General features: G+C 40.7%; 3 protein-coding genes across 5 annotated transcripts; all 3 read left to right on the forward strand.

Moving 5' to 3' along the window:
• Positions 1–453: 453 nt before the first annotated feature.
• On the forward strand, positions 454–13,033 carry srxn1 (sulfiredoxin 1 homolog (S. cerevisiae)). 2 transcript variants are annotated; one of them, XM_040152872.1, is made up of 3 exons: positions 454–745; positions 2,561–2,788; positions 12,976–13,033. In XM_040152872.1, the coding sequence occupies exons 1-2, from the start codon at positions 506–508 to the stop codon at positions 2,768–2,770; spliced, it is 450 nt and encodes a 149-aa protein (XP_040008806.1). In that variant the 5' UTR covers positions 454–505; the 3' UTR covers positions 2,771–2,788; positions 12,976–13,033. The 2 variants fall into 2 exon arrangements, with proteins under 2 accessions (XP_040008806.1, XP_040008805.1); XM_040152871.1 differs by lacking the exon at positions 12,976–13,033 and having other exon boundaries at positions 2,561–6,400.
• tcf15 (transcription factor 15) lies at positions 11,391–13,293 on the forward strand. Its single transcript, XM_040152868.1, has 2 exons — positions 11,391–12,336; positions 12,976–13,293. Exons 1-2 carry the CDS (start codon positions 11,857–11,859, stop codon positions 13,036–13,038), a joined length of 543 nt encoding a protein of 180 aa, XP_040008802.1. The 5' UTR covers positions 11,391–11,856; the 3' UTR covers positions 13,039–13,293.
• Positions 13,294–15,024: 1,731 nt separating this feature from the next.
• On the forward strand, positions 15,025–26,582 carry LOC120803881. 2 transcript variants are annotated; one of them, XM_040152870.1, is made up of 7 exons: positions 15,025–15,062; positions 18,231–18,343; positions 21,432–21,569; positions 22,128–22,256; positions 22,413–22,626; positions 23,238–23,395; positions 26,281–26,582. In XM_040152870.1, exons 3-7 carry the CDS (start codon positions 21,543–21,545, stop codon positions 26,323–26,325), a joined length of 573 nt encoding a protein of 190 aa, XP_040008804.1. In that variant the 5' UTR covers positions 15,025–15,062; positions 18,231–18,343; positions 21,432–21,542; the 3' UTR covers positions 26,326–26,582. The 2 variants fall into 2 exon arrangements, with proteins under 2 accessions (XP_040008804.1, XP_040008803.1); XM_040152869.1 differs by lacking the exon at positions 15,025–15,062 and having other exon boundaries at positions 18,179–18,343.
• The last annotated feature ends 1,045 nt before the right edge of the window (positions 26,583–27,627 follow it).

Here is a 27,627-nt window from a genome sequence, read left to right on the forward strand (position 1 = left end):
TGACGTTATGAAAAGTGACCTTATGGAATAAATGGTGAGAGCATGACATAAAAAGTGAAATTACAAAATAAGATTGGACATATTGACATAAAAAGTGACACGAAATAAAAAAGACTTGAAAAAAGGGCATTTTGAAATTGAAATAAAAATGATATCCAATAAAATTCAGTTGTTATAAAAATGAACTATCCAATAACATTTTATAGGAATGATTTGATGATAATAATGAACATTTGCATCAATTCACAAGGTTTATCAATATGATTATTTATTTATTTATTTATTTAAAATTAGTGTTTTGGACTCCATAGTTGCAAGTAATCCGGTCCTTTGAATGTCAAATGTAGGTTAGTTCAGACAGACCGGGGAGGGGGCGTTGAACACGAGTGACTGACAGCGCGGCAGACCAATGAAAACCGCCCATTAAAGATATGACGCACTCCGCAAAGAAACCGCCATCCAGGAAGTGAAGAGACGCACACACATCACCGCAGTCGGCAGTTAAATGTTCCGGTTGCGGCTCGGCACCAAAACTCGGGTGACGCCGCTGTCGGTTTCATGCCGTAGAAACATGTCGGCGGCGTCCGCTGAGTCTGGCGCGGCGGACGCTGAAGACCGCGACGGCCGGTCGATCCACTCGGACACGGTGGAGGAGGTTCACAGCGTCCCGATAAGCGTCCTCATCAGGCCGATCCCTCCGGTACTGGACGAGCTGAAGGTCCAAAGTCTGATGAACACAATAAAGGTAAAGTCACTGTTGTTTTATCTGCAGACGTGCGTCTGAACACCAGTGGTGGAAAGTAACCAAATACATCTACTCAAGTACCCTACCTAAGGGCAGTTTTGAGATACTTGTACTTTTATTTCAGTATTTCCATTTTATGTTACTTTATCCTTATGCTCCACCACATTTCAGGGGCATATATTATACTTTTTACTCCACCATATTTGTCTGACAACCTCGGTTACTTTTTAATTCAAGATTTTACATTAGAAAACATCATGACCTTATAAATCTCAATACAAAACTCCTTACAATGAAACAATAAAGTGTATACGTGGGGCCCTTTGTCACGGGTTTGTTAGCAGTTCCACCAGAGGGTGAGCTCCTCTGAACCTCTCACATGGTTTCAGTTAGATAATTGTTTGAGGCCAAAGATGTCAAAGTGTCCGATATTTCACAAAAAGCAAAGATTATGGAAAGATTCAGAAAAAGATGACAGCAAATTTGTGTAGGCTTTCTTTCCTCTTTAATTAATCATCTCACAAGCCCCTCAGATTTATCTTGCGACCCTTTGGGGGGGGCAGCAGACTAAATTACCAGACTTTATATAAGGCAGTTAAAGCCTGCTCCACCTCAGGCAGCTACAACAGGAAAATGCTGTTTACACTCTGACGCATCACATTTTACTGATAATACTTATGTACCTTAAGTAAAGGAACTGGGTGCTTTTTTTTAATTTGCCACTGCTGAGGACAACCCTGTGAATGTTAAGGATAGGCTGTGGCCAGTGGTGGAAGAAGTACTCAGATATTTTCCTTCACTAAAAGTAGCAATACCACAGTGTAGAAATACTCAGGTACAAGTGAAAGTTCTGCATTTAATATGTACTTCAGTAAAAGTACAGAGGTATAATCATTAAATATATAATAAATATTAAATATACTTATAGTACCAAAAGTAAAAGTACTGATTATGCACAATGGCCCATATCAGAATGATGTGTATCACATTATTGGATTAGAAATAGTGATGCATTCATGTGAACATCACTTCATTGCTGCAATGATGGGGCCAATATTAACTACTTCATATACTGCTGGGTAGCTTGTGACGTCTTATTTTGATCTATAATAGCACATCACACCTTATTGATTATGTTTTGTGTGATTAATCTGAATCTGCAAAGTAGGCAGTAACTTAATGTGTCAAATAAATGTAGTGGAGTAAAAAAGACAATATTACACTTGGAAATGTAGTGGAGTAGAGGTTTAGATTAGCAGAAAATGGAAAAAGTACCTCAAAATTGTTCTTAGATACAGTACTTGTAAACGTGCTTAGTTTGTTAGACTCAGTTGTGTTAAACTAATATTAACACAGCTTTGAAAGTAAAATGTTCAAATGCTGTGTCTCAACTGGTCACTAGTCAGAAACCTGAGAGACTTTAAAGGTTCATTTTACGAGTTGCTCGTGACAGCTTGTCTTGCACTTGTCTCAGCTGACTTTAGACTGAACTTGGACATGCCCAGTGTTGCCAGGTGTACGATTACGGACCTTCAAGCACCCCCTCGCTGCGATTCATGCACATTAAAACCATCATTAAAAAAGTCTTTGTATAATTTTTTTGAGCTTTGGCATGTTAATAATTATTAGTATAATTCATACTTACGTAGTTTCCCTCTAGTCATTATAGTATATTGTGTCATTTTTTGTAATATGCCAGTATAAATAAAAAAAGATGAGACTTTTTTTCCCCCAACACTTCATCGCTCATACTTTCATAACTTCTGCTCCACAACGGCTGCATGAAGCAACTGACAGTGTTTTCTTTCCTTCCAGGAGACATCAGACATCAGCATTGTGCCTCCCATCGACGTGCTCTGGATCAAAGGTAGAGAGGGGGGAAATTACTACTACTCTTTTGGAGGCTGTCACAGGTTCGCCGCGTACCAGAGGCTGAACCTGCCGACCATTCCAGCCAAGATCATCAAATCAAACATCTCAGACCTTAGCACTTACCTGGGGGCTTCAACGCCTGATCTGCGGTGACGCGGAGGCAGCTTGGAGGTTTTTTTTATTTTTTGGTTTCTTTCTTTGTTTGATTTTGCAAATTTTTTTTCTTTTCTTTTTTTTTTTTTTGACTTGGCTCAGGTGGCTCACACACAAAGTTATGTCTCTTCTGTTGCCGCTGGTGACTGCAAAGCAAAGGAATTACCAGCAGGGGGAAATGTAATTCTTCAGATAAACACATGGCGATGAAATGTAATTTCATTGCCATGTGGGGTGTGTGTTTTTAAATGTGTCTTTTTGTAAGTTACACATGTCTGTCATTTAATAGCTTTAACCCTCAAACACCAGTTGCACTACCACATAAAAATGAATGTATTAAGTTATTATAAGTATTCAGTTTCCTGCAGTTACGCTCTTGAGGATGAGGAAGTTTCTACGACAGTGATTGTTGACTTTTTTTTTTTGTGCACATAATGTAGAATTTCCTTTACTGAGAGGACACAGTGACGGTGAGTGACACTTCACAGCAAAGATGGTTGCAAATTTCGATGCCTTTTTCACAGCAGACAGTTTGACTGGACTGGACTGGAATGTCTGCTGGACAAAGTGGGAAATGCACAGGTGTCACTAAAGTGGTTGCCGTCAGAATTTCACAAAAACTAGAATGTTGAGTTACAACTCAGACGCTGACGTGAAGGGTTTTCCCAACTAAACTGCTCTAGATTACAGTCCGGGGCCCTGTTTCCTGATAACGATCCATACTTAGTAGTTGGGCGGGTCTTCTAAAAGCATTTCTACGAACGTGAAGAGCGAGCGCGTGCGCACACGCCCTTAAGAGCTCCTTAACCTCGGCTGTCTGTGGTTCCGAAGATGATACACTCTAAAGTGACGTTGCTTATTTAAGCGTCTCTGTCAGCTGTGCTATTAATCAAAAATACATCCGTGATGAAGCTTAACACAAAGAAAACGTTTAATACTTGGAATCGTTCTGTAGGAAGACAAAGCTTAATGAGCGGTAAACGGTCTAGCTTTCAGTGCTGCCCTCTATAACTCCTGTTACTGAGTGAAAGTTCAAGGATGCAGACTTTGATTGGTCTAGCTGCAGCTCGAGGCAGACATCATCTGCTGTGAATGTCATTCGATGATCATTGCTGTATCAGACCTGCGGTATAGAAGTGTGTGTCAAACAACATACGCACCATAAATAAAAAGAAAATGAAAGATATGGAACCTGGAAATTTACAATCAGCCCGATGAGATGAGGATATGATGTGAAGATGGCATGTCTCTGAAATCACTATTCAAGTGTCTGAATTCTGAGTGTGTAAATTTAATGGCTATATGTTGCTCTCAAAAACCACACAATGGAACAAACAAAATGATGTCAACAGCACGTACACTACTTTCTGCTAACAATCCCACAGTGCAATGCATCGCACTGGGAGTAGTGACTGAGTGAACAAGGGGGTGACTTCAGACGCAGCCCAGGACCCTGAATCTGGAGCCGGTGAAAGGAATTCAGCCTTCGTTCATTTTATGATCTACCCCTGTGCTTTTCCTGCTGTGACACGTCAAAATGTCTTCCTCGGCAGCCTTTCCTTCAGGTGCACCTTTTGAGCTCCTCCTGCTGGGAAAGATTTAAATGCAAGTTGTTTCACATTCAAGTTATTTTAGTCCGGAATTATATCAAAACGTCCCCGTAGTCAGTCTCTCTTTGTAGCTCTCGTGTTAATTTTAGAAATCAAATGGCGCGGAGCTGCTCTTCAGCAGCATAGTACGAGGAGGAACCGAATGTGCATTGTGTGATAAATCTTTTCATAAAAGAAAAACCCGACTGTAACTGTTACATGTATCAGTACTAATGATTGAGTAGGACTGCACCAAATGTCACAACAAAATACAGTATTTTATTTTTTTTTATCCAAACTTTGTGAAATGTCAGTGCTTCTGGTGTCACACCACTTCATTCATGCACGGTCAAATTTGACTGTGACGTTTCAGAGGGCACAAGAAGACGAGGTAATAGAAAAGGAGCCTATAGACCAGATGGTTTGTAGAATGAGTCCGATGTAATGAGAACAGCAGACTGCCAGCATCTGATGTCAAGATGTTGTTGAGTCATGCTGAGTTTGCCCCTACTTCATCATCATCATCATCGTTAGTCTTGCTTACTCATTTCTTACTTCTGCCGAAGAAAGAGGAGACGTGGGAAGCACATTCACACCTTCATCGTACAGCTCAGTTCATATGAAACCCATCTAAACCAAAGCTCCTCTCACGTCCTTGAATCAGATGAAATCATCTCACAAAATTTGCAAAAAAACAACCTGACTGATGGCCTACTCTTCATACTGTTGTCCCTGATGAGTACAAATGCATTCTGCTCACAGGAAGTTACATAGAAAGCAGCCTTTTGCCTTCCTTAAACATGCACAATAATGATATTAATGGTTTCAAGTAAATGCATTAGTATATTACATAACGCCCTGTTTGTTGTGGGTACTGACCTGGAGACTGGCCCTGCTTCCTAAATCGAGCCAGACAACCATTCCCATGCCTCTGTTTTAAAGAACATCGTAGGTAAACTATACATCACAAGTCACTGCGCACAGACGAGGCCTTTCTGACGTCACCGCCTTCACAATGCAAGCTCAGAGCTGCTTGATGATCTCCCTTTGTGGCCATCGAGAAAATGAAGGGAGACCTGGGGCGGCTTTTACCGACCAGCCCTAAAGGCCTCTAAATTTCTCCCCTGAATCGTCGCGTGTGAGAAGATTTCCTGTGGCCCGCTCACTGTCTGGAAGTAACCATATCCTCAAAGGGTTTTTGACACGCAACACCGGTATGGAAAAATATAGTGCACCTGTTGCTTTGGGGAGAGGTTTCCATGGGTGGTTGTGTACGCTTTATCTTTGAGGATTTAAGCAGCTCAAGGAGATTTAGGGGGCTAAGGAGAGGAAGTGTTTGCGGTAGTTTTCACATGTGGATTGGGACCATGTCACTTCTCATTTACTTTTGTCGCCATTTGCTGTTGTATTGCTCAGGGATGACTTAACAAATTAACTTGTGATGACTGCTCCCTATTTAAAAAAAAAAATCTTTCATGAGATTTGGCGGGTTTGATCTTCTCCGCTCAGCATAGTTTCTCTCCTGCAACATTAGGACAAAAAAAAAAAAGATTGAAACAAAACACAGAATCCAACACAAGAATCTAAGGAGATTATTTTTGTAATTGTTGTAATAAACATCACTATGACTAATGACTGAAGAATATAAAACAAAGCTGATTGATATTTGTTTTTGTTTTGGTTTTTTTTTATGTCCAAAAGTAAAAATTGTTCAGACGGTACTTCCAAAGCTTTTGTTTTCTTCATGCTATTTTGAGACCCCCCAGGAGGCTGTTGGGCTCTAAGCAGCATCTTGGTTTGTGCATGATGAGGACAGGCTGTGATGAGTGGATTTTTACAATTAGAATCACTGAAGCAGCAGAAGGGACATAGCTAACTTTCAGTATAAAAGGACGCTTAACAGTGAATTTTTGAAACACTGGAGCTTGGAGTTGTGTCGTATGCGCCTCATTCATCTGAGACACAGTATTTATTTGTGTTGAACAAGCTTTATTAGTTCTGTCTTGTGTACATGTGTTGGAGTGTTGTGTTTTTTGCCAAATTTATCTGAACATCACTGTGTTTGCAGATTTCCCTATTTTTAGCATCCCATCCCCGGCTGAAATTTTTTTTTTTTTTTTTAACCGATTTTGAAATCGTATTTCCCACACAGCGTTACATGCTCTTGTAACACCTCTGTATTGTATAGTGCTGCACAAAGTAAGGAGATTAGATTACTAGACTCCTGAGCATATTAAAAGACACGAATCTACCAGTTTTTCTATCGTGGTAGAGCATAATGAGAGAAACTTTGATAGAAAGAGCTTTTCCCTCTGTCTTCTTATAATTGCTGGGTCTATAAAGTGATCCAGTGGCATATTAAAGCTAGAAAGACATAAGCTGATTCATGCTCTCCTGTAGAGTCTGTCTACATTTAAAATAACCCTGAAAAATGATCTCTGGTTAGCCAGCTCACCCATTTGTTCCACTTGGGGAGGCATTAGAACCAAATCCTCTTGAAAGAGTTTAGTTCTAGGTACTCGAATCAATGACGACTTCTCACAGCTTCCTATCCGGAATTTCCTCTGACCGCTGGTGGCTGCAGGCGTGTAATTTGTGCCAGATTTGCTATGCCGTGTCCACCCTATGACCTCACCACAGAGACGCAGTGTGCATAAACCTTCATCTCTATGTAGCTCTGTCAAAGTATACATGTTGTATAGTAGCAGTAGGTTTGTTTCAGGCAGGCTTCAAACTTGTAAACAGGCTCTGTTTGCTTAAACATTTATCTGGTTCCCTCAGTACAGTGAAACTTGCATGGAAAAGCGGTGCCAATATGAGTGAACATATGCAACTTGACAGGGCTCAAGTATAAAAGGACAGGCTGACTTTTTGGAAGGCATTGTCCGTGGCATAACATATTATCATGTACTTCCCATCAGCTTTGTCCTCTAAAAGCACTCTGCTGACTTCAGAAGAAGATTCATGTTGACAACATTTATTCAGAGATGTAAATTACTGTATGCAAAGTACATCTTATAAGTCCATCTTGTATGTAAAGTACAAGTTGGAAAGACCTTTGGCAGGGAAGAAGAGAAAAACTGGCGATGAGTAAAATGTGTCTGGCTTCCAAGGGTAGACGAAAGTTTGGGAACCATTGAGCTAGACGGATCTGCCCTGTGAGCGAGGTGGGTGATGCCCCTACAAGTTAACACGCCACTCTACCAGCGCTGCTTATTAATAGCGACCCGGCACCTTGAGGATTACACGTGTGTCACTAACAGGTACTGCGTGTCCCTGTGTTCCAACACAGATCTGGGGAAAAAACACATTTAGAAGGTAAGGCCTGATTATCTAACGGTGTCTCAACCCCCATGCCACAGTACAAATCTGAAGCACAGTATGTGATGAGTCGTTTTGCTGAAGTCCCAATGGATTTATGTTTTCCCCTACCGGTCAGTACCTTCTGATTTTTGCCAGCCTGTTTGTGGCCCTCTGCCCCAGGCCAATGTGTTCATACTGAAGACATAGATCTTTAAAACAGGGAAACATTTTTGTAATTTCGTTTTTAAAAGGGCTAAATAATTTTCCTAAATCTTAGCACTGTAGCTTTTATCAAACATTAGTCAGACAGGAATAAACAGTGTAAATGTTAGGGACTATTTTCAGCCGCAGATTTAATGCTATAGTGAGTATTTACAACAGCATGTATGTGGGATCCACTCAAAATAAACCACAGAGCCTGTGTTGATTGTAATGAAGGAACATGTCGGCCAGTGCGGCACTGTGGCGCATTGATGTGTTTTTAATAGTTTTTCGACGACAGTGGAGCTGCACGGCACAGAGGAAAAAACTACATCTGTGAAAACAGGCAATACTTGTTAGCTGGATCTATTCATTGTTGGTTTTTCAGGGGATTTGTTGACAGTAAGAAAAATATAGAATAGCACCAAATGAAGGGATGTAACTGGCTCTCTTGGCCCTGACATGTACTCAAACGGGTCAGCAGCAGGAGAGTCGGGCAGAGGAGGAGGGCGTCAAATTGTCTGCTCGAATTAAAGAACAACAGCGCATTAGTGAGTGAGACAGTGGCCGAGCCATCACTCCTCAGCAGGGCCGCAGAAAAGTAGATGAGGAGCAAAGTGACTGCTGCCCCCTTATAGAACTAAATGGTCTCAACCTGATTGGCTGTGCACTGAAATGCAAATTTTAATGTGTTATGGAAAATAAATATTACTGTACCCCAGCCACACCTTTATGAAATAGAACTTATGTAATAATTATGCCAAATTCATATATTTTACTTTTTGCTGTTTTTTTTTTTTTTTTTTTTCAACGGTGTATTTAATTACCAGGAAAAGACATTAAAAGTTCCCATCTCTGTTATTCAGTCCTCCTGCGGAGGACAGGAATGTCCGTACTAAATTTCAAGACAATCTGTTAAACAGTAAAGGGCGAGACATTTGACTCAAAATCCTCTGGGCACCTTTTGTGTCTGTATTTAATTTTGTGTCAATCCATTCAGTAAAAGGTGAGATATTTAAAAGGATAAGTGAAAACTTTAACCAGCTGATGGTGCTATAGAAAAAGTCAGGGGATCACCAAAGTTACACAGATTCATCCTCTGGGCATCATGAATATCTTTACCAACTTTCATGGCGATCAAACCAACGGCTGTCGAGATATTTTACTAACAGCCTGAAATGTCAACTTCATGGCGGCAGTAAAGGAAAAGTCAGGGGTTCACCAAAGTCATTTGATTTCATTCTCCGGAGACAGTAAATGTCTGCACAAACGTTCATGACCATCCATCTTGTAAAGTGATGGACCGACAGACTTAACATTACCTTCCATAGAACGGCCAAACATCTAAGAGCGCAGACATAGAAAACCTTTTTTTTCCCCTCACACACCTGGCACTCTGGCTCAGACAGAGCTGCAGTTCTCGGAGATCTCTGAAGCGCAACAACACAGGCCTCAGTGGGTGGCAAACCCAACATGCTGCCGCCTCATCACTATGGATAAATGGATCCACTTCTTCCGGACAAGCAAAAGGACCATTTCACAGTTCCATGAAATAAGGGAGTTGTTAAAAGAGCACTACAAATTCTGTCTTGAGTCCCGAGTCGACGTGATCGCTCACTCTCACACACACACACACACACACACACATCTTAGAGCATACACTGGTTCCCATGCCCCAGAGAGACACATAATAAATTCAGAGCGAGTCTTCATGGGTCCTGGTAAATGTAAATAACCATACGGTAACAGAGTGTGTTTGAGACTTGCCTCATAATTTGTTGGCTGATTGTTCAGGGGGGTTTGTTCGACACTTAACGTTTTATTACTGCACAATCTCATATCATAACAAATTAAAATGAGTTAGTGTATCTTTCGTAGCTCATAGTATTTTTAATTAAAATTTATAAGGTTAAATCTCTGGAGCGATTTATTTGAGCTAATTGAAATATTTTCACGGCCTTTGGCGCTGCCGATTCCTGTGGTTGGTTCATGTCCTTTCTTGGGAGCTCAGTGCTGCTTCAGGTGACAGTTTGGATGTCTGATGTCTGACTGTTGACGCAGCTGAGGCACGTTGAAGTGGCCGAATGTGCTGCCGGCTGTGGCTGGAGGAGGCTTGTGTCTGCCGATGTGGCTTTGAGGGACTAAATCATCCATTTGCCACCGCTTTGTTTTTTTTTTAAACTCGGGGCGGCAAGCAAATAAATCCTTGCCATTCCAGGATCATCTGGTCAGTGTTTATTTACTCACTTAACTTTCTCCTGCTGCCTGACCTGTGATCTTCAGTGTGAGCCCAAAGCAGCATTTACTCTGGGGACATAACAGTAGGATTTTACAATCTCAAATACAGTATAAACGCTGCCCTGTTGTGAAATAGTGATAAATGGTCAAACGTTAAGTCAGGCTTCCTAAAAAAGATACTCAAATAAAAGAACTTCTTGCATTTGACTTGACACTTTCCATTGTAAATCTGAGAGCTGGCAAGTCAAGCAGAATTTACGTACACATCCACTGCGCAAGTTCCCCAAATGCCTGCACAATTATGTTTAGGTGTTGAGCGGACTGACGTTTTATGGGCAATTTAGGTCTATTTCGGTCCCGACTGTATTGGTGTGGTTTACCAGCCAACAAAAACAAACCTCAGCAGGTGGCAGCACCATAAACATGTCAGACTAACACAAGATAGTAAACCGTAAAATAACTGGAGAGAAAACTCCGGTCCCCAAATGCCATTAAAGGACTCTGTATGATCTGTATACATTTGAATTTTGCAAGTGTACATCCACGCTCCCGGCCTACAAACATTCATTTTATACAAGAGGAGAGTTCCCTGCACCCTGAACATACAGGCAGTGGTGTAAGTACATTTACTCAAGTACTTGTATTTGACCGAGTATTTCCATTTTATGCTAAATAGATCTGTCTCACTACATTTAAGTGGCGAATATTATTATTATATGGGCCTCCATTATGGTGTATATCATGCTTTTTAGTCCACTACCCTTATTTGACAGCTATAGTTACGATTTGTTTTTTCTTTTAAATCATTGGTTTAGTTAAAAAAAAAAGACGCATTGTCACAAAGTAAACTAGCCAGCGGTGTATAAAGTAGTAAAAGGTTAGTTCAACCTTGACTAGCTAGAACAGAGAGATGCTACTTACACAGGAGTATTATTAATATAATATTTAATGGCATACCATTCATTGGGGGGTCTTCTTCTGCAAAATGAGTAGTGTTACTCTTCATACGCCAACATGCTGCTAACACTGAACTATGTCTACCTTAGTAAGATTATGAAAGCAGGACTTCTACTTGTCATGGAGTATTTATTTATTTTTAAGTGTCATATTTCTGCTTATAATCAGGCAAAGGATCTGTGTGTTTCTTCCACCACTGTGAATACATGTATAACCTACTGCTATACTGTGTCTTGCAAATGCTACGGTCTGCAAAAGTTACAGCACTTGAAAAATAAAATTACAATCTGTAATTGCTTGAAAAGTGTGGTGGTAAATTGCTTAAAAAAAAAAACAACAACAACAACCCAATGCCAATGTTTTTTGTAAACATTTCTGGGGGGCCCCAGAGAGCAAAATCCCTGTAGTGTTATATGTACTATGTAAAATGACTGTGCGTGTGTGACCGGTAGCATTTGAGCATATTTCTGATGAGCTCGTTGTTTGTTTTTCGGCAGTCGTCGAGCGGCTACTGTAACGACAGCTTGCTGCTGGCAGCTCCTCCCATCCAGCTATAAGAGCCCAGCTGACCAGGTAGTCCGGGTCCATCCCTAAAATAGGCCAGTGAAAAGTGACTTATGAAAACACGGTCAGCTTATTTTAGAGCAAACAAACAAACAAGCAAAACAAAACGTCAGTGTTCGCCGGGGGGGGGTTTTACGGCAGCCTTTGCTCCACTCTGAGATGTAGGAAAAGCCCCTGAGTTTGTTTTCGGACTAATCTGACAAGAGGACTTGGAGCCGGGACTGGTAACTCCTCATGATGACTTTTGCCATGCTGCGGCCTGTGGCGACGCACCTAATCTATTCCGACTTCGCCCTCCTGTCCGAGGACGACGAGAACCGCAGCGAGAGCGACGGCAGCTCGGAGCAGAGTTACTGCGACTCCACCGAGAAGCGCCGGAGGATTTCGCACAAACTGGAGGCGGACTCCGCGGTGGTCATGAAGCAGAGGAGCGCCGCCAACGCCAGGGAGAGAGGCAGGACCCAGAGCGTCAACACCGCATTCACGGCGCTTCGGACTCTCATACCCACCGAGCCGGTGGACCGAAAGCTCTCCAAGATCGAAACTCTTCGCCTGGCATCCAGCTACATTTCCCATCTGGCCAACGTGCTGCTTATTGGAGACGGCGGCGCTGATGGACAGCCGTGCCTCGGCGCGGTCCATGTGCCGGGGGAGAGCGGGGCGAAGCAGCCGCGGACCATCTGCACCTTCTGCTTGAGCAACCAGAGAAAAGGGGTAAATGCCGTTCCTACGTCTCTATGGTCAAACGGCCTCGAAATCCAGTGCGTCTTAAATGCAACTGATGTGTTAAATGGACGGATTTCATCAGAGAAAATTGCAACGGGCCAATCCGCCCTGAGCCCAGACGGGGTTGTGCTTTTTGTTGTTGTTGTTGTGGCTTTGTAAGACCTTTTATTTTTCTGATGCAGGACCTGTTTATCTTTTATTTGTGACCACTTCATGTACTCGTCACTTTAACTGGAGCTGTGTACGTCAAAGTGTTTTTCCTTTCCTTTTCTTTTCTTTTTCTTTTTTACGCACTGCACATGTCTTGGCGCCCGCTGTAAATTCAGGCAGTCACACACAGATGGCTGTTGTTTTTTTTTTTAGCCTGCTGGAACAACTTAACCCTAGTCCACTGATGTAAAAGACAACATAATTCCCAGCTCCCTCTTGCATGTAGAAATTAATTAGACCGTAAAGGCAGCGAGGTTGTAAATGGGTTGTTCATTTCTAGACAAATGAAAGTGAATTATGTGTTTTATTTCCCTAGAACAAAAAAAAAAAAAAAAAACACACACAGCGAGACAGTGGTGCAGTGAAATTAAATATTGTTGATTCTTTATATGACCGGAGGCATCTTCTTCTTTCCAGGTAAAGGACGGCAAAGACTGTTTAAAAATGCGAGGACTGGGCCCACTGCGAATGAGACGCTGACTGAAGACCGGTGAATGATCAGCAACCTGAAAATAATCAGAGACTTTCTCAGGGAAGAGTCGAAGCTGGCGCTACAAGGCACACACACATACACACACACACACGCGCGCGCAAAAACACACACACACATCCGTAGATGTACACATGCTGGATCAAACGATGGAAGAAAAAGAGAGAAAAGACTATTTATACTTGACTGAGAAATTTAAGCATAAGCCTTTCAAAGATGCAGTGCATTTTTTTGAAACTTATGAGTTTTTGTGCTTTTTTTTTTTTTTTTTTTTTTTTTCAAAAGTTTTAAATAAAATATATTTTATCAAAATAAAACTGCTTTTTTTTCCTGATTACTGTTCATACAAAATGAGGTTTGTCATATAAGAAAGAGAAAAGACACCTGTTATATGAACAAAGCTGTCAAACAAAATGAAGTCGCTCTTGTTAAAATGACTGGGGCACTGAGGTAAAACTGAGTACATGCAGAGATCATTGATGAAATGAAGAGTAGAAACAGAACAGAATATCTTTTTTTCCTTGACAAAAAAATCTTTCGAGACCTGTGTTTCAGGTTGGGTGGCATTTGAGAAAGGGCGCTCTTGTTACGAAACAAGCAGCTCAACTGCACTTTGGAAAAATGATTGTTCTCAACTCAAACACTGACATTTCTATTAAACAACTAAAAGCTCAGGGAAACTACTGTCTTCGTCTTAAGCTCCATTTGCAAACCCAGATCCTCCTAATCACCAATTTAGAGGGATAATATGTCCTCTATGGCTTTATGGAAAGGTGTCACACCCACATACACAAACACACAAATTTCCATTGTTTCCAGTAATGTTGCCAAGATGTTTACAGCGCGGCAGAGCCACAGCAAAGGTTTAGGGTTACTGGTGTCATTGCCTGGTGTATTTTTTTTTTTTTTTTTCCCAAATCTCACGATTGGCGTTTTTTTTGAAGTCTGTTATCGATTAGTCACGGCGGCAAATAGTAGCCCTCACTCCGCTGAGAGCCCCCAACACAGCTGTTGGTATGTCAGGGGGATAAATCACTGCTGTTGGCCCAGTGGACAGGGAGAGATGGGGTGAGAGGTCGGAGGTCACGGTGGAGCACAGAAGTGAAACCCTGTTGGCTTGTAATCATCGCAAGGCCCAGGCTCTTACTATCGCAGTCATCGCGACGGATAATTGTATTTATTCTCTTAAAAAAAGAGTTTTTCTTGTTATATTCTCTTGGAACAGAGCCAGTTCAGACCACTTACCGCTGGAAACAAATTTCATAACATCTGACAAATCGGGCTGCTCAGCGAAAGCAGCCCAGTCTCTGCGGGCTTCTTCCTGTCTCATCCAGTCTGAAAAAGCCACTCTAGTGATCGGTCTAACAGGCAGATTGCAGCTCAGACACACAGACAGCTGAGCCCGAGTTCCTGTCTGGCATCGCTTTGAATCCGACCACAAACTTAATGCTCAAAATGACAGAGTAGGGCTCCCCGGTGACACGGGAGGCTGTATGGAAAGAGAGTTTTAAGGCAGTTAAAGGTGCATGCTGGGGGTCTGAGCCTCCCACCCTCCCCCACCTGCCCTAATTGGAATTTGCTGTGCTGAGTTCTCCATGCTCAGGGCCCTGAGCCTTCCCAAATGGCTCCCCGAGGCTCCCTCTGGCAGGAAGATGTCACGGAGGCACAGGAAGGGAAAACAACGCCCGGCCGACCTTTCTGAGGAACTCTCTGTGCGGCGGGCTTTGGGTCAGTGCCAGTCTTGACATCATCCGGCACTGGGACCCAGATGTACAGCTCTCTGGTGATACTTTTTCGGAGCGAGCGAACCAAATAGTGAGTTTTCAACAAAATCGGAAGGAGACTCCTTTCCCCCAAAGATGACAGGTAACAAATTGATGGCAGAGAGCATCAGAAGAGATTGGGGGGGTGGGGGCCAAAGGCAGCAAATCAGGTCAGTGTGGATGTGTTTAACATGTCTGACAAGCGAGGATCCACCTGGGGGACCACTGCAAAGGTTTACTACTTCACTTTGGTGAGTTTTTCCTCTTCCTCGGACACTCACATCTCTTAATCCCAACAGAGGTTTTGAGCAGGAGGAATTTCAGCGGAGATGAAATGAAGCTAGACGGCAGTTCCACCTCCTCCAGCCAGCTTTGTGACCTGAGATGAAAAATGACCTTAATAGTCTGTGCTCTATTGTTTTGTGAAAGAAAAAAAAAAATCGACAACAACAGCAGCAGATCACTTATTACCTCTCTTTATTTTCAATGTCTCCTATATTTCATTGTCATTTGATGGATGACGCCTGAAATCACCCGTGACTTTATATAAACAATCATGTACCTAAGTAGCACAGTGACAAAGAGAGATGATTTTTGCCTCTGTTCTTCTTTCTCTCCTGCAGAGTAAAAATCACTGAGTTAAAAATTTAGGTCAGTATACGACTGACACAGTACACATTGATATTTTTGACGCAGTGTTTTATATTAGTGTTGAGTTATTTATCCAAACGCAAGCTGAAGATTTACCTTAAAACTGTCACAACTTTGTTAGACGTACCAAACAATATGGCAAAGGATAGACATATTATGAATTAATCCAAAACACATAATGACATTTATGTTTAACAAGAGCTGGAGTTGGATGAAAACAGTTTGCGACAGTACAGTGTATTTTAGTTTGGGTAAATAACCCAACAGTAATATAAAAACAACAAAAACACTGGGTCAAAACCAGGGGTTGCCAGATTGGACTGACAGAAAGTCCAGTCACCAGAGAGGTAGTTCAGTTTTTCATTTCCAAAGTCTTTAAGAAATCTCTTAATCTTTAATGTAATGTAACACTTTCACTCATATGAAAAGATGTAAGCGTTGACAAGTCTTTTATCACAGAGCGACAACACGTGATGCAGAATAATAACTGGAATAGGAGAAAAAGTTGCAGCCTTTGTTGTGATGAACTGATATGACATTTGGTTTTGACGTCATCAGTTATCGGTCACTGCGTGTCGAGCTGAACTCAGTGCCCCGTCAGTCTCAATCATGCTGTTCGGAGCGACAGATTTACGGGAATATAGCCTAACTTTTTCTCGGTAGGAGCCGCCCGAATCACGACCTGTCCAGAATGAGTTATACCCAACCCAGATAAATAAAAAGAAGCCCAGATAGGCAGAACACTACCCAAACAATGGTCAAAACATACCCTTGTCTTAGGTGGTTTTCCACGCGTGGGTACTGAGTAAAGTCAACACAGTATTTGGTTTCTGCTATATTGACCCAAAATTGGGCAATTTTTAGTGTGTGGGACTAAATACTGAAAATAAACTAGATAAAATAGCAGCAAGACAATTATAGATTGATATAGAAAGTTATGTGTAGAGGATTTAGGATTTAGATTGCGGCACTACAGCAATAAAGTTAAATTGTACAATAAAATTCACTCTAGAGTCAACCTCAAACAATATTGACTGCGTAAAATTTGTCTTCTTCATGTTGCTCATTGTGCAGCTACGTGTTCAGTCTACTAAAATAGATGATGCAGAAACAGGAAGGATATAGTGTTTTGTTTTTTTTCAACATCATCTGGGAGCGCCGTCCTGATTCCCAGATGAGTGCTTATCTTCAGAGTTTTGTGGTTGTGCTGCAGAGCTCTTGTTAGAAACAAACCCGCACATGGTAATATTTTAATAGCTTTTGCTCTCAGTCTGTTTCAGCATGTTTCAAATAGTCACTGGCTGGGGAGATGGCCCCTCGCTCACCTGCATGTCAAAGATATTAATGATTCTGAGTCACTCCTGCCTCCCGAGACTCAGATACCTCGCTTCCGATTTTACTGAACATGACCACTTTTCCGAAAAGAGGAGGAGAAGGAGGAGGAGAAGGAGGAGGAGGAGGAAGAGGAGGAAGAGGAGGAAGAAGAGGAGGAGGAGGAAGTCTGTCTGCCTGACCGTGAGCCGAGCTCCTGGGGGGGGAGAAAAGCTTGTCTGAGGAGCCGGTTGTGTCTCCTCAAACATACAAGAACAATTGTTTTCATGTGCCAGAGAGTTTGGCAAGGCGTTTCGACACAGGGAGGATGATGGAGAGCTGTGCAGTCAGTAGGAGGGGTGGGTGGGGGGGAGTGGGTAAGAGGAAATCCCAGAGAAGAAATTAGGGAACAATACAGATCGTCATAACACAGCTCTGCTCTGCTGCAGGCTCGGACAATTAACCCCTAGCACTAAGCAGCCTGCCAAAGCCCAGAGGCAGAGGTGAGAATCCAGCATTACAGACTTACAGGGGTTTTTTGCTTCCTTAAGTAAACAATTGAATAGGCAGTATGATGCAGCTCCGCGGCCTCAGCTCCTTCACAAAGGCAGGAATCATGTCAGGCAGTTACAGTCACATTCAGTGGTCAAAAACAAATGCATTATTCAGATCAAACTGGAGAAATCCCCATAGTCTGAGGGAATAAAACAAGTGCTCATCCTCTCTAGCACAGGAAAACTGCATATGTTTATTATAAAGGATGTTTGAGGTGTGTGCGTGTGTGTGTGTGTGTGTTAATTTGAGAAATGGGTATCAGTTTGACAATATGCTGAATCAGGCCCTTATTGTTGTTTTACTACATATCAGATATCAATCAGCAGTGGTGGAAGAGGTAATCAGATCCTTTACCGGAAGTATAAGTAGCACTACTGCAATATAAAAATACTTGAGTTCAAGCAAAAGTCCTGCATTGAAAATGTAACAAAATGGCATTATGACATGTCTGTAGCTGTCGAATAAATGTAGTGAAGTAGAAGTGCAATATCCCTCTGGATGTTATGGTGGAGCATGAAATCGAAATACTCAGGTAAGATGCCTCAAATTTGCACTTAAGTGTTTTACTGCACTTATAGAAACACTGCAAATGTTACCTTCCACTGGTGTCAGTGGGAAACTGGACTGCTGCTAATGTGATGGAGGTTCTCTGTCTTTGAATTTTAATTGTTGAGTTACCTACGTAACTGCTACGTAACTTTTTGGGTTAATTGAATTTTTCTTTTTAGGCAGTAAAGTTATCCAGATTCTCTTTTATTATGGTCAATCACCCTGAAAGAGCTACAAACTAACTAACTAACATTATTTATATTGACAAATTTAGTCACAATGCAAGAAAGGGCGACAGAGACTGATAGATTTGGGGAGGTTAAATGTTGATTGTTGATTGTGTTATTTCACAGATCCATCGCAGAGTCAGTCCAGACCTTCTGGCTAATTTGTTGGTGCAGGAATTTGAACGTGCATAACAGGAATCAACTGGGCGACACTGTCAATGCAGCGAGTAAAATCCCTGGTGAGCAGCCGCCCTCCCTTTGTTTTCGAGATTTTTAGCTGAATAATCACAGAAACACAGAAAGCCATCACAACAACTCTGAACTATCCTTTCTTTGAGGAATTTGCTCAGAAACACAGGTTTCCAATACTGATTTATTATTTTATCTAACCAATCTGTAAATGCTCTTAATTCTAATATAGCATAAACACGCCTCTGAGTTCCGCTTTAGCTTGTCCCCGCTCCTGTTGTTGCCGTTTTATCACGTGAACCTTTTATTGTTTTCTGTGTCGGGTGTAACAGTTTTAATGTCTTCAGTTATCTTATTGTATTTTTATTGTGTTTATGTTTTATGTTTTAATACTCCCCTGCTGCAAAAAACCATTTCCTCCTGATGGGCACAATAAAGATCTTGTATGAACTGAAGGGAATTAAGAATGATTTGATTGGTTTGGCTTCAGTTTAGAGTTTTAGTGTCTCTGGATTTTTGAATCACCATTTTAGCGGATTTTCCTCCTGGCAACATTAATATTCTGGATTAAATTAGAGACTAACCCCTTTTATCTCAAAACATCAGCTATCAGCTTGTCCAGCACGGAAACATAGGTACTGTTATGGTTCATCAAAGAGCTATATTTCTGTCAAACCCCAGTAAACATGCACAGGCTTCATGGGAAAGTGTCCGTGCACAGGACCTGTGGGAGAGACGGCGGAACCATTGGGACATTTCATTTCAGCAAGCAGAGCAAACAGTCAGAGGATTTCCTCAATCAGAGGTTAAAGAGTGTGCAGTGAACAACCTCGCTGACAGAAACATGGAGACCTGCACTAGCAGCTGGCCGTGCTAACAACCTCTGGGATTTACTGTGGTGTGCAACACCCTTTAACTACAAGACTGAGAGCCAGAACCAAACACATACATGCACACATCACATGTGGACTCACTCACACTTAGTCCCACGATTACACCTTCAGAGAGTCACAACTTCGATGAGTCTTACAAGCTTCAGCAGCGTTTGTCACAGACATTTATTACCACACCATTTCCTCTTTTTGTGCTTATAACACATGGTCTGTATAAATGTAAAACCCCCTTGTGCTTGATTAAGATGTTTTACTAAAAGTAGTGCGGGAAAATCAGCACACCTGTGTTGACCAACAGCTGAGAGATATTTCAAGAATGTTAGGTATCATGCTTTTGTATTTGCTATTTAATTTTCATGCTGAGATTACTGCCGGTCATAAATACAAAACCACTCACAGCTGCAGCTACTTGTGTCTAATAGGAATCGTTCAAAAAAAACCCCCAAAAAAAACGCCTCATTTCCAACGATGTTCTGTTGTAACATCAGTAAATTTCTATGTTGAGCTGGCTGTGCCAGCTGCTGCTGAATGAGGCATTGTTTGATGCAGATGGTGGAATCCACAGACCTCGCTCTTCCCTTTTCCATAAAGACAGTCTGCTATTAATATCCATATATCGACCTCCTTTGTCAACAAGAGTGACACATACAAATAATATGCTTTAAGGGAGACAATGGGGAGTTCCCTGAGATGAAAACAACAGGATGAGCCAGCCTCATAACAGCGTGTGTGTGTGCGTGCGTGCGTGTGTGCGTGCGTGCGTGCGTGCGTGCGTGCATGCGTGCGTGCGTGCGTGCGTGCGTGTGTGAGAGAGAGAGAGAGAGAGAGAGAGAGAGGGATGTGAGCCTCTTGGAGGAACATCTCACTGATCAGTTAAGTAAAATCCATCTTAAATCCAAACCATTTGAAATCCTCCCATCTGGTCAGCGTTACAGATTTCTGAAAATTAGGTTAATTGTTTCATCTCTTCCGTGTGCAATAAACAAGCTTCATTCAAACATAGCGTAAACAGTCTCTAAATTCCCATTTCAATCTAGCACTTTAAATTATGCTGTACTTTATCTTATCCCTGTTCTCATTTACTAGAAAGAGAACGGTTGACAGTGGCTTCTTTCATACCTCTGAATTTCAGGAAATTACACCCCGCCACTAAAAAATACGGCCAAATCACAAACGGTCCACGAGTTCCAGTTAGAAAAAAAACACTTCAATGCAGAACAAGCGGCTTGAGAGGGTGTATCACGAGGAACGCCTTTGTGCAGGGAATTTGGGCGTGTGGGTGTGGTTTGAAAAGTGGAAATGAAATCAAAGCAAGTAAGAGAGAAAATACACAACTGAACCCAGTCATTATAACAGGTTGGATGATAAATGGGTTGCCTTATACACTGCCATCATGTACAACTGTGAGTCTGTAATGGTGCCAGCTACCCACACTAGATTTATCCCACTCACTTGTACGGCTGACAGCTACCAGCAACACAAACACCTATGAACAAAGTACAATTAAATATTACAAAATTCACCTACATAACAGCCAAGAAAGATGCAGAGCCCTCGGTACATGTGTAGAGCAGAAATAGCTGTAAATACAAGTAATATTAACATATGGCCATATAAACCTCCTGAACGTCTGGATCATAAGTTGTCAGAGAAACAAGCTGAGCAAACGTTAGCGGCAGCTCGGCTCGCAGCCCCACCGTGATGATTTTTAACGTGAGGCCAAGAGGCCAAGATGTCCTGACTTTGGTTTCTCATATGGTTCAAGACCCAAAGAGACTGGATCCTACAATTTCATGTAACTTGGTGTCTTTCCCTGCCTCCTCAATTCTTTAAAACCCCCACACCTCCAGTTTGTTATGCAGCCCTTCTGCAGCTATACATCTACAGCCCAATCTGAAATAACGCTGACAACATCAGTGGGGTTATTTTTTCAAACCTTGAAAATCTTTCTCCACAGCCACAGAAGACATTACACGAATGTTTTCCACAGGTTGAGTAGCACCCCTCATGACAAGTAAAATGAACTTCATGTCTTAAAATTGGTTGATTGCCCCTGTAAGTTACTTTTTAAGATGCTTTGCTGAAAAAAAAACCAACACTATTTCCTCTTGTGGTGCAATAAAGATCTGAACTGATCATTGGGTGCCAATGTTTTCGTCGTTCTGCTAAAAACATTACGATCAGGCGCCGCAGAAAAAACATAATAATGATGCACTGCTCTCACCACGTGGTGGCATACTTTCAGCTCTGATGACCAAACCATCACCTCTGAAGACACACTTCCACAGGAAATTATGACTTCATTTCAAGTGAAGTGAGAAAAAGAACTAATCAAGTACCCGTTGAAATGTAAAAGATGTCACAGAGAATATTCTTCATTAAGGTGAGTTAAATCTGACTTCTTATGAGATAGAATTTTGATGATTATATATCATTACATCAATAATGTACCGATAATTTCATCAGTGTGACAAGCAGTTCTTTATATTGATGCTGTGTGCATTTTATAGAAAATACACCCAGTTGACAGTTTATTAGGTACAGGAAGCTAAAAATATCCGGTCTATTTCAACAAACCCACAATAAATACCATCTTCATGAGAGTTGTAATGTCCGGTTTATGTTTAAACTTTTTCAGAGCAGCGTTGATTCGTGACAATTCCGGAGAATGTATTTTGTGGTGCTGTTTAACAATTACACAGGGGAGGAGGAGAGGATAGATGAAATAATAGAAACACCTGTCAGTATAAGGCAGCCCTCAGAACGATGGTACAGTTGAATCAACAGCTCTCTAAAACAGTTTCAACAAAAACAACATTTTAACTATCATGAAGGTAGCAATTATTGCAGGTAGTGTTGCACTAGACTGCATTGGTGTTCCTAATAAACTTGAATCTGAGTGTATTTGCGCTCTCTGAATACTGTGGTTCGACTGTCTCAGCTGCTGTTGGTGCAGTACACCACCCAGACTCAGACAGGAATTCAAGCACACTGCAACGACAATGTTTCGCTGGAGTGTCCAGGGGGTGACATTGACAGCATGGATTTCCTCTCAGTCACATGGTACAAGGTCAGCCAGCCATTTCAGGCTCTCGGGCATAAATGATGCTAAATTTAATCCACAATAAAGCCAGATAAATAGTTTGTTTCATCTTGTATGTCACTGACTTTCTTTCAATTTGAAATGGAGATCTAAAAATCGCTTTTTGGTTGACACTTTGAACAGCTCAACAGCGACAAAAAACATGGCATTGTCAGGAGAGGTAAAGACGACACCGTAACGCAGCACTACACCTTCAGGCGTACGGCCAAGTTTGGAGAGAAATACAGTCTGTTCCTTCCCAGTGTGACACCTGAAGATTCGGGCGACTACGATTGCTCCATCAGTGCAAATATAGGGGGTCAAAATCTGAATTTCAAAGTTCAGCTAACGGTTCATGGTAAGCTTTGAATTGAATTTCCACCATCATTAGAGCATCTGAACTGAGCCACATTTCAGTAACATTAGTAGTAGAGCAATTGAGTTTTTGGTCAAGTTTTCTCTGCTCTCCTCTTCAAACTCTGTTTTTCTAATGCATAACAAAATGTTTGTGGCAGCTGCATTTGAAGCAGGTTAGTTTCCTTCATATTTGACAGTTAAAGATCTGCAAAATGTAACAATTTCAAAAATCTCAGTTTCCCTGTGAGTGGACTGTGAATAATCAAATAAACATGTTCTCTACAGGGTTGTAATCTACCTGTTGCACAGTTTGCCATTTAACCATACTCATTCATCTGGTCTACATTCACTGCATTTCTGCTTCTGCAAAAACTTGCAGAGCCACATAAAAAAGCAGGAAACGCATTTTAATATGATCCATCAACTTGAGGGCCCCAAATTTTTCTTTCCACTGTGACATTTATGCATTCCAAAATTGTGGGTGTTTCTTAAATAAATAACAAGTTAATCATCAATGAGATACAAACAACAGTCACTGCTGTGATAGATTTATACCACTTTGAGCTGATATATTTTTTTTCCATTTTTGTCTTTTATTTTGTTCAAATACAGAATGTTTGACCCAGGCTGAAGTGACAACAGTGACAACTGTGACTCAGTCCACCCCACCCTGCCACAAACAAGACGAGGAGCTACCGGTCATGTGGATCATAATCGGCTATGTTCCAGTGGCCCTCGTCAAAATCATTTCATGTCTAATCAGCATTTGGGTAAATAAACTCTATTTATCTGCATGCACTATACAAACAAACAAACGTTCTTTATGGTAATTGATCAAAAGATTTGAGGGGTCTGGAGGTGGAATATGGGCTGGTGCCAATCCATGTAGTCCTTTAGAAACATATAAAAGAATCTTAAAATCAATTCTATAACCGGTGATTGGAGGCCAGTACAGGGCCAGCGACTCGACTTTTGTCATCAGGGTAAAATCAACAACCACCTTGTTAAGATAAGGGAATGATTGAGGCTGTGCTTAATTTTGTTGTCATAATTACTACAGCTGCTAGAGGGCTTTGTCACTAGAAAATAAACTTATGTTGTTTTGGGGCATTTGCTGAAATCACTGATGCTGTCGTTCCGTTTGGGAGGACATGACCCAAAAGAGACAGATTTGATTTTTTGCAATACATCTTAAGTATGTCAGTTTTTCGAAAGTGGCACATGGTTAAACCACAGCTCTCAAGGGGGGATAAATGCCTTCCTCTTGTTTAGCTAGAGATGTGTTTTTTTCCATCCAGCATTGCACTGTGCAACCCCCCTCCCTTGTTTGAAGGGGAGGTGCAGCTGCATAACAGTGTTTTCTAAAAAGAGACTTCTGTGGAAGCATGTAGTGTATAATTAGAAATAGATCGGCACCAAACTGGAACCCTGAGGAACACCACAAGAGACAGATGCAGAGGAGACAAAATGTTTTAACTCTTAACTGAGATTGATCTATAATGCTGAAGAGAAGCAACTCACTCCAAAGCCTTATTGTCTTTATTTACCAACCACATGTTTGAAACAGGCGAAGCCAATGGTCAACCACGTCAACATTTGAGGGCAGAGTAAGGCAGGGGTTTATATGAGCAGAATTAGATTTGTGGACAAGTGAAGAGAGAATTGTCAGGCAACTGTTTTAACAAGGGCTACAACTAGCTATTATTTTCATCAGTTGAACATTTGGCCAGGAATAATGACAAAAAATAGAGAAAAATGACAAAAGGCCAAGATGATATCTTCAAATGTCTTGTTTGGTCCAGCCAACAGTCCAAAATCTAAAGATATTTAACTATTACATGAGAGAAAAAAGTAGCATATTCTCACAAATAGGAACCTGGAACTAGAGAATGTTTTCGGGTTTTTGCCTGAAAAAAATATCTAAATGATTGATCGATTATCAAAATAGTAGTTCATTGTTTTTCTGTCAGTCGTTTCAGCTTCTACAAGAGGAATCGTGTAACCACATCTGAGTGATCAATGGGGTTTCTCTTGCTCATAATTATCAAAACTGGGATCAAACCCAAACAGAGCAGAGCAAAATCTGTTAGATTTGCTGTGGAAGTGAAGCATCATCATTTTAGACTCCTGTTAGAGTAATAAAATGGTGTCTGCATAATTTTTAAAAATTAAAACGTTTAGTTAAATTACTCAAATTACATCGCACATGTTGGCAAATTAGTTCATTTTAGAGCCAGTGTGGCGGAGTAATTTGCAGAGTCAGATAAATTTAAAAGTAGTTCTTTTTGTTTTCTGTTATCTGATTTTTAAAAGCTTTATTTTTCTTTCGTGTCCTTTTAAAGGACACGAAAGCTTACTAGTCAAATGTAGTATGCAAATGCGTCTAAAGATCTCAAATGCTCAGAACCTGCAAAAACAGCTGGAAAAAATGATGTTGCTAACAAAAATATCTGCACTCTTACACTCTCAAAAGCTGACTTGCAGATTAAGAAGCGCACAGATTTGTTTTGTGCTCATTCAGTCCTTTTGTCATCTATATATTTCCATACAGAGTGGTTTAACATAAGTCAAAGAACATACTTTACCCTCAGTGCTGTAGTCTGTCCTGAAACCTGACTGGACTTCGTCAGAGATGTTGTTGAGGTCTAAAAAAAAAAAAAAAAAAGGAATAGACTGTGACAATTATAATCGAAAAAAATTACAATTTAGATACTGGCCAGAATGGAAAGTTTGAGCACCAGTCTTTTCAGCATGTGCCCCAAAACAACTCCAATAATCAATATTGTTTTTTGAAAGCATGACCGTTATCATTCCTTAACCTTTACCACGTTTGTTATAATAACCATGACAACTAAGGTCCCCTGACTTTAAGAAAGTACTTTTTTTAAACCAAACTGTGCTCTTCCCCTAATCCTAACCAAATCAGATTTAAGCCTAAACATACCGAAATCTTTACCATAGTGTTGTCACATCATAAAATAGGTTTATTTTTCAACAGTGATTTGTAACAGTTTTGAAGGCACAGACAAATGACATCTTGCTGGCCTCAGAGGGAAATGGCAAAAAATGTATTCCGTCTTTAAATTCGGAGGGACTTGGTCTGTCCCACAGTTTATACTCGGTGGCCACTTTATTAGGTACACCTGTAATAGCTTATGCAATCCAATACAACAGCTTGGCTATAAATTCCACCTTTACAAAGATAACAATGTTCAATTTTGAATGAAATTGTCAGAGATGTATTAATTTAACTGTATGTTTATTAGTGAGGTTGTAGTTTGCAGTGTAAAAGGAAATACACATGATCAGATTCCTTATTATAAAACTTAGGTTTATTCCACCTGACATTTGTAAATGATAAATTAATAGCAATTATGTTAAGATTTTTTCCATTCAGTGGGAAAACCCAGTGTACCGGAAATGAGTAATCCTGTCTTGCGTGGGAATCTGACACCTCCGTGCAATAAGACAGATTTGTTTAGTCATGTTTGTGGACAGAATGTAGGCGAGCTAACTCCTGCCCTGAAGTACCATTTCCTCTTACTTCAACGGTTTTTAATCCTTAAATACAAAGTGGGTGACATCTTTCCAAATGAATAGTTCTCTGAATTAATTTACTCTGTGTTGCTGTGTTGCTCTTTCTGTGATCATTCAGGTCATTCGTATCAGGTCTTCAAAACGACGGAAACACAGGTGGTGAAGCTGACTGGACTGACCTGTTTGCAGCCTTAAGAGAGATCATGTAAATACGACGACAAGTCCTCTAAATCAGCAATTAGAAGTGATTTCATTGATGTATATATATATATATATTTTTTTTTTTTTTCCGGTGTTCTCAATTTGTAACAGTTTGGTAAGACATGAGAGGAAGTAAGCCCCTATAAAGGAACAAACATGCCATGTGTAAATTCTGACCTGTGATAACTGACCACCGTAACATCGAATTTAACTGTTTACATTTTACAGTGATTTAAAAAAAAAACATCTGACACGGCTCTGATATTTAACAAAAGAGTTTAAATCAACCATGCTCTTGAAAAATGTAAAATAAAAAATTTTCTTTTACTTCCCCCCTGTGTTAACTGGCGGTTTGTAGTTTTCAGCCCACCACATGTTTCCCTTTATTTCCTGTCATAGATCAAGTGCACAAATTCTGAAAAAGCGAAACCACACACAGACCTATAGAGTTCATTTCAACAGATCTTTATCGTATATAATTTTTGGCTTCGTTATCATTAAGAAATCCTACATCACTTTAAGACTTTTTGCTTGATGGCCGAATGGCTGAGTTTACTCTAGCTTCCATTTAAGAAGTGGGGTATTGTGTGTATTCATGCTCTCCAGTCTGTATAGACTTTCACTGGTGGGCAGGTAAAGAAATATGACAGCTTTTTTACCAGCAGGCACCATGAGTAAAACCCACCAATCATCACAAGAGGAATCATCATCCAGCAGGCACAGAGTGTGGAAAATAATGTGCACAGATCACCACCTACTGGCGAATCTGTGGACAACATTACAACAGTCAGACAAGATGAAGAAAAAGAAAAAAAATCAACTAAATCATCAAGATTAATCATAGTGAATGATTTTAAATCTGTGCAATTGGGTCGTCGAAAATAATGGCGTTGGAGTGTGCCACTGGACTAATTATAAACTTTTACAATGTTTTAAAAAGCTAATATAAATGGATTAATTAAAAGTGAGTTGTTATTGCGTAAACAACTTAACTAAACAAAAGCAAAGTAGAATAAATCTTAACAAATTGTATTCTATTTCAACATTATTTTTTTAATAAACAATTAATAACTAAAGAAGCCGGGGGGATGTGTTCTTGAAAACCAACAAAAAGCACATAGGATTTTAGCAGTTTTTACTGTTTGAAGACAAATTTCACACTATTGTTCAAAATATTAAATATTTTCATGTCAATATATTGTATATATACATACAATATATTCTATATTATATCATACTTTACATATACACACACACACACACA

Source organism: Xiphias gladius, chromosome 18, assembly GCF_016859285.1.
Source record: "Xiphias gladius isolate SHS-SW01 ecotype Sanya breed wild chromosome 18, ASM1685928v1, whole genome shotgun sequence".
NCBI classification, from domain to species: Eukaryota; Metazoa; Chordata; class Actinopteri; order Istiophoriformes; family Xiphiidae; genus Xiphias; species Xiphias gladius.

Bases quoted from the DNA above. Each gene is read 5' to 3' on its own strand.
- LOC120803881 (XM_040152870.1), top strand. From the start codon at position 21,543: ATGTCACAGAGAATATTCTTCATTAAG. The intron at 21,570-22,127 runs GTGAGTTAAATC...CGACTGTCTCAG, and splicing joins AGAGAATATTCTTCATTAAG to CTGCTGTTGGTGCAGTACAC. The intron at 22,627-23,237 runs GTAAGCTTTGAA...GTTCAAATACAG, and splicing joins AGTTCAGCTAACGGTTCATG to AATGTTTGACCCAGGCTGAA.
- srxn1 (XM_040152872.1), top strand. From the start codon at position 506: ATGTTCCGGTTGCGGCTCGGCACCAAAACTCGGGTGACGCCGCTGTCG. The intron at 746-2,560 runs GTAAAGTCACTG...CTTTCCTTCCAG, and splicing joins GTCTGATGAACACAATAAAG to GAGACATCAGACATCAGCAT.
- tcf15 (XM_040152868.1), top strand. From the start codon at position 11,857: ATGATGACTTTTGCCATGCTGCGGCCTGTGGCGACGCACCTAATCTAT. The intron at 12,337-12,975 runs GTAAATGCCGTT...TCTTCTTTCCAG, and splicing joins TGAGCAACCAGAGAAAAGGG to GTAAAGGACGGCAAAGACTG.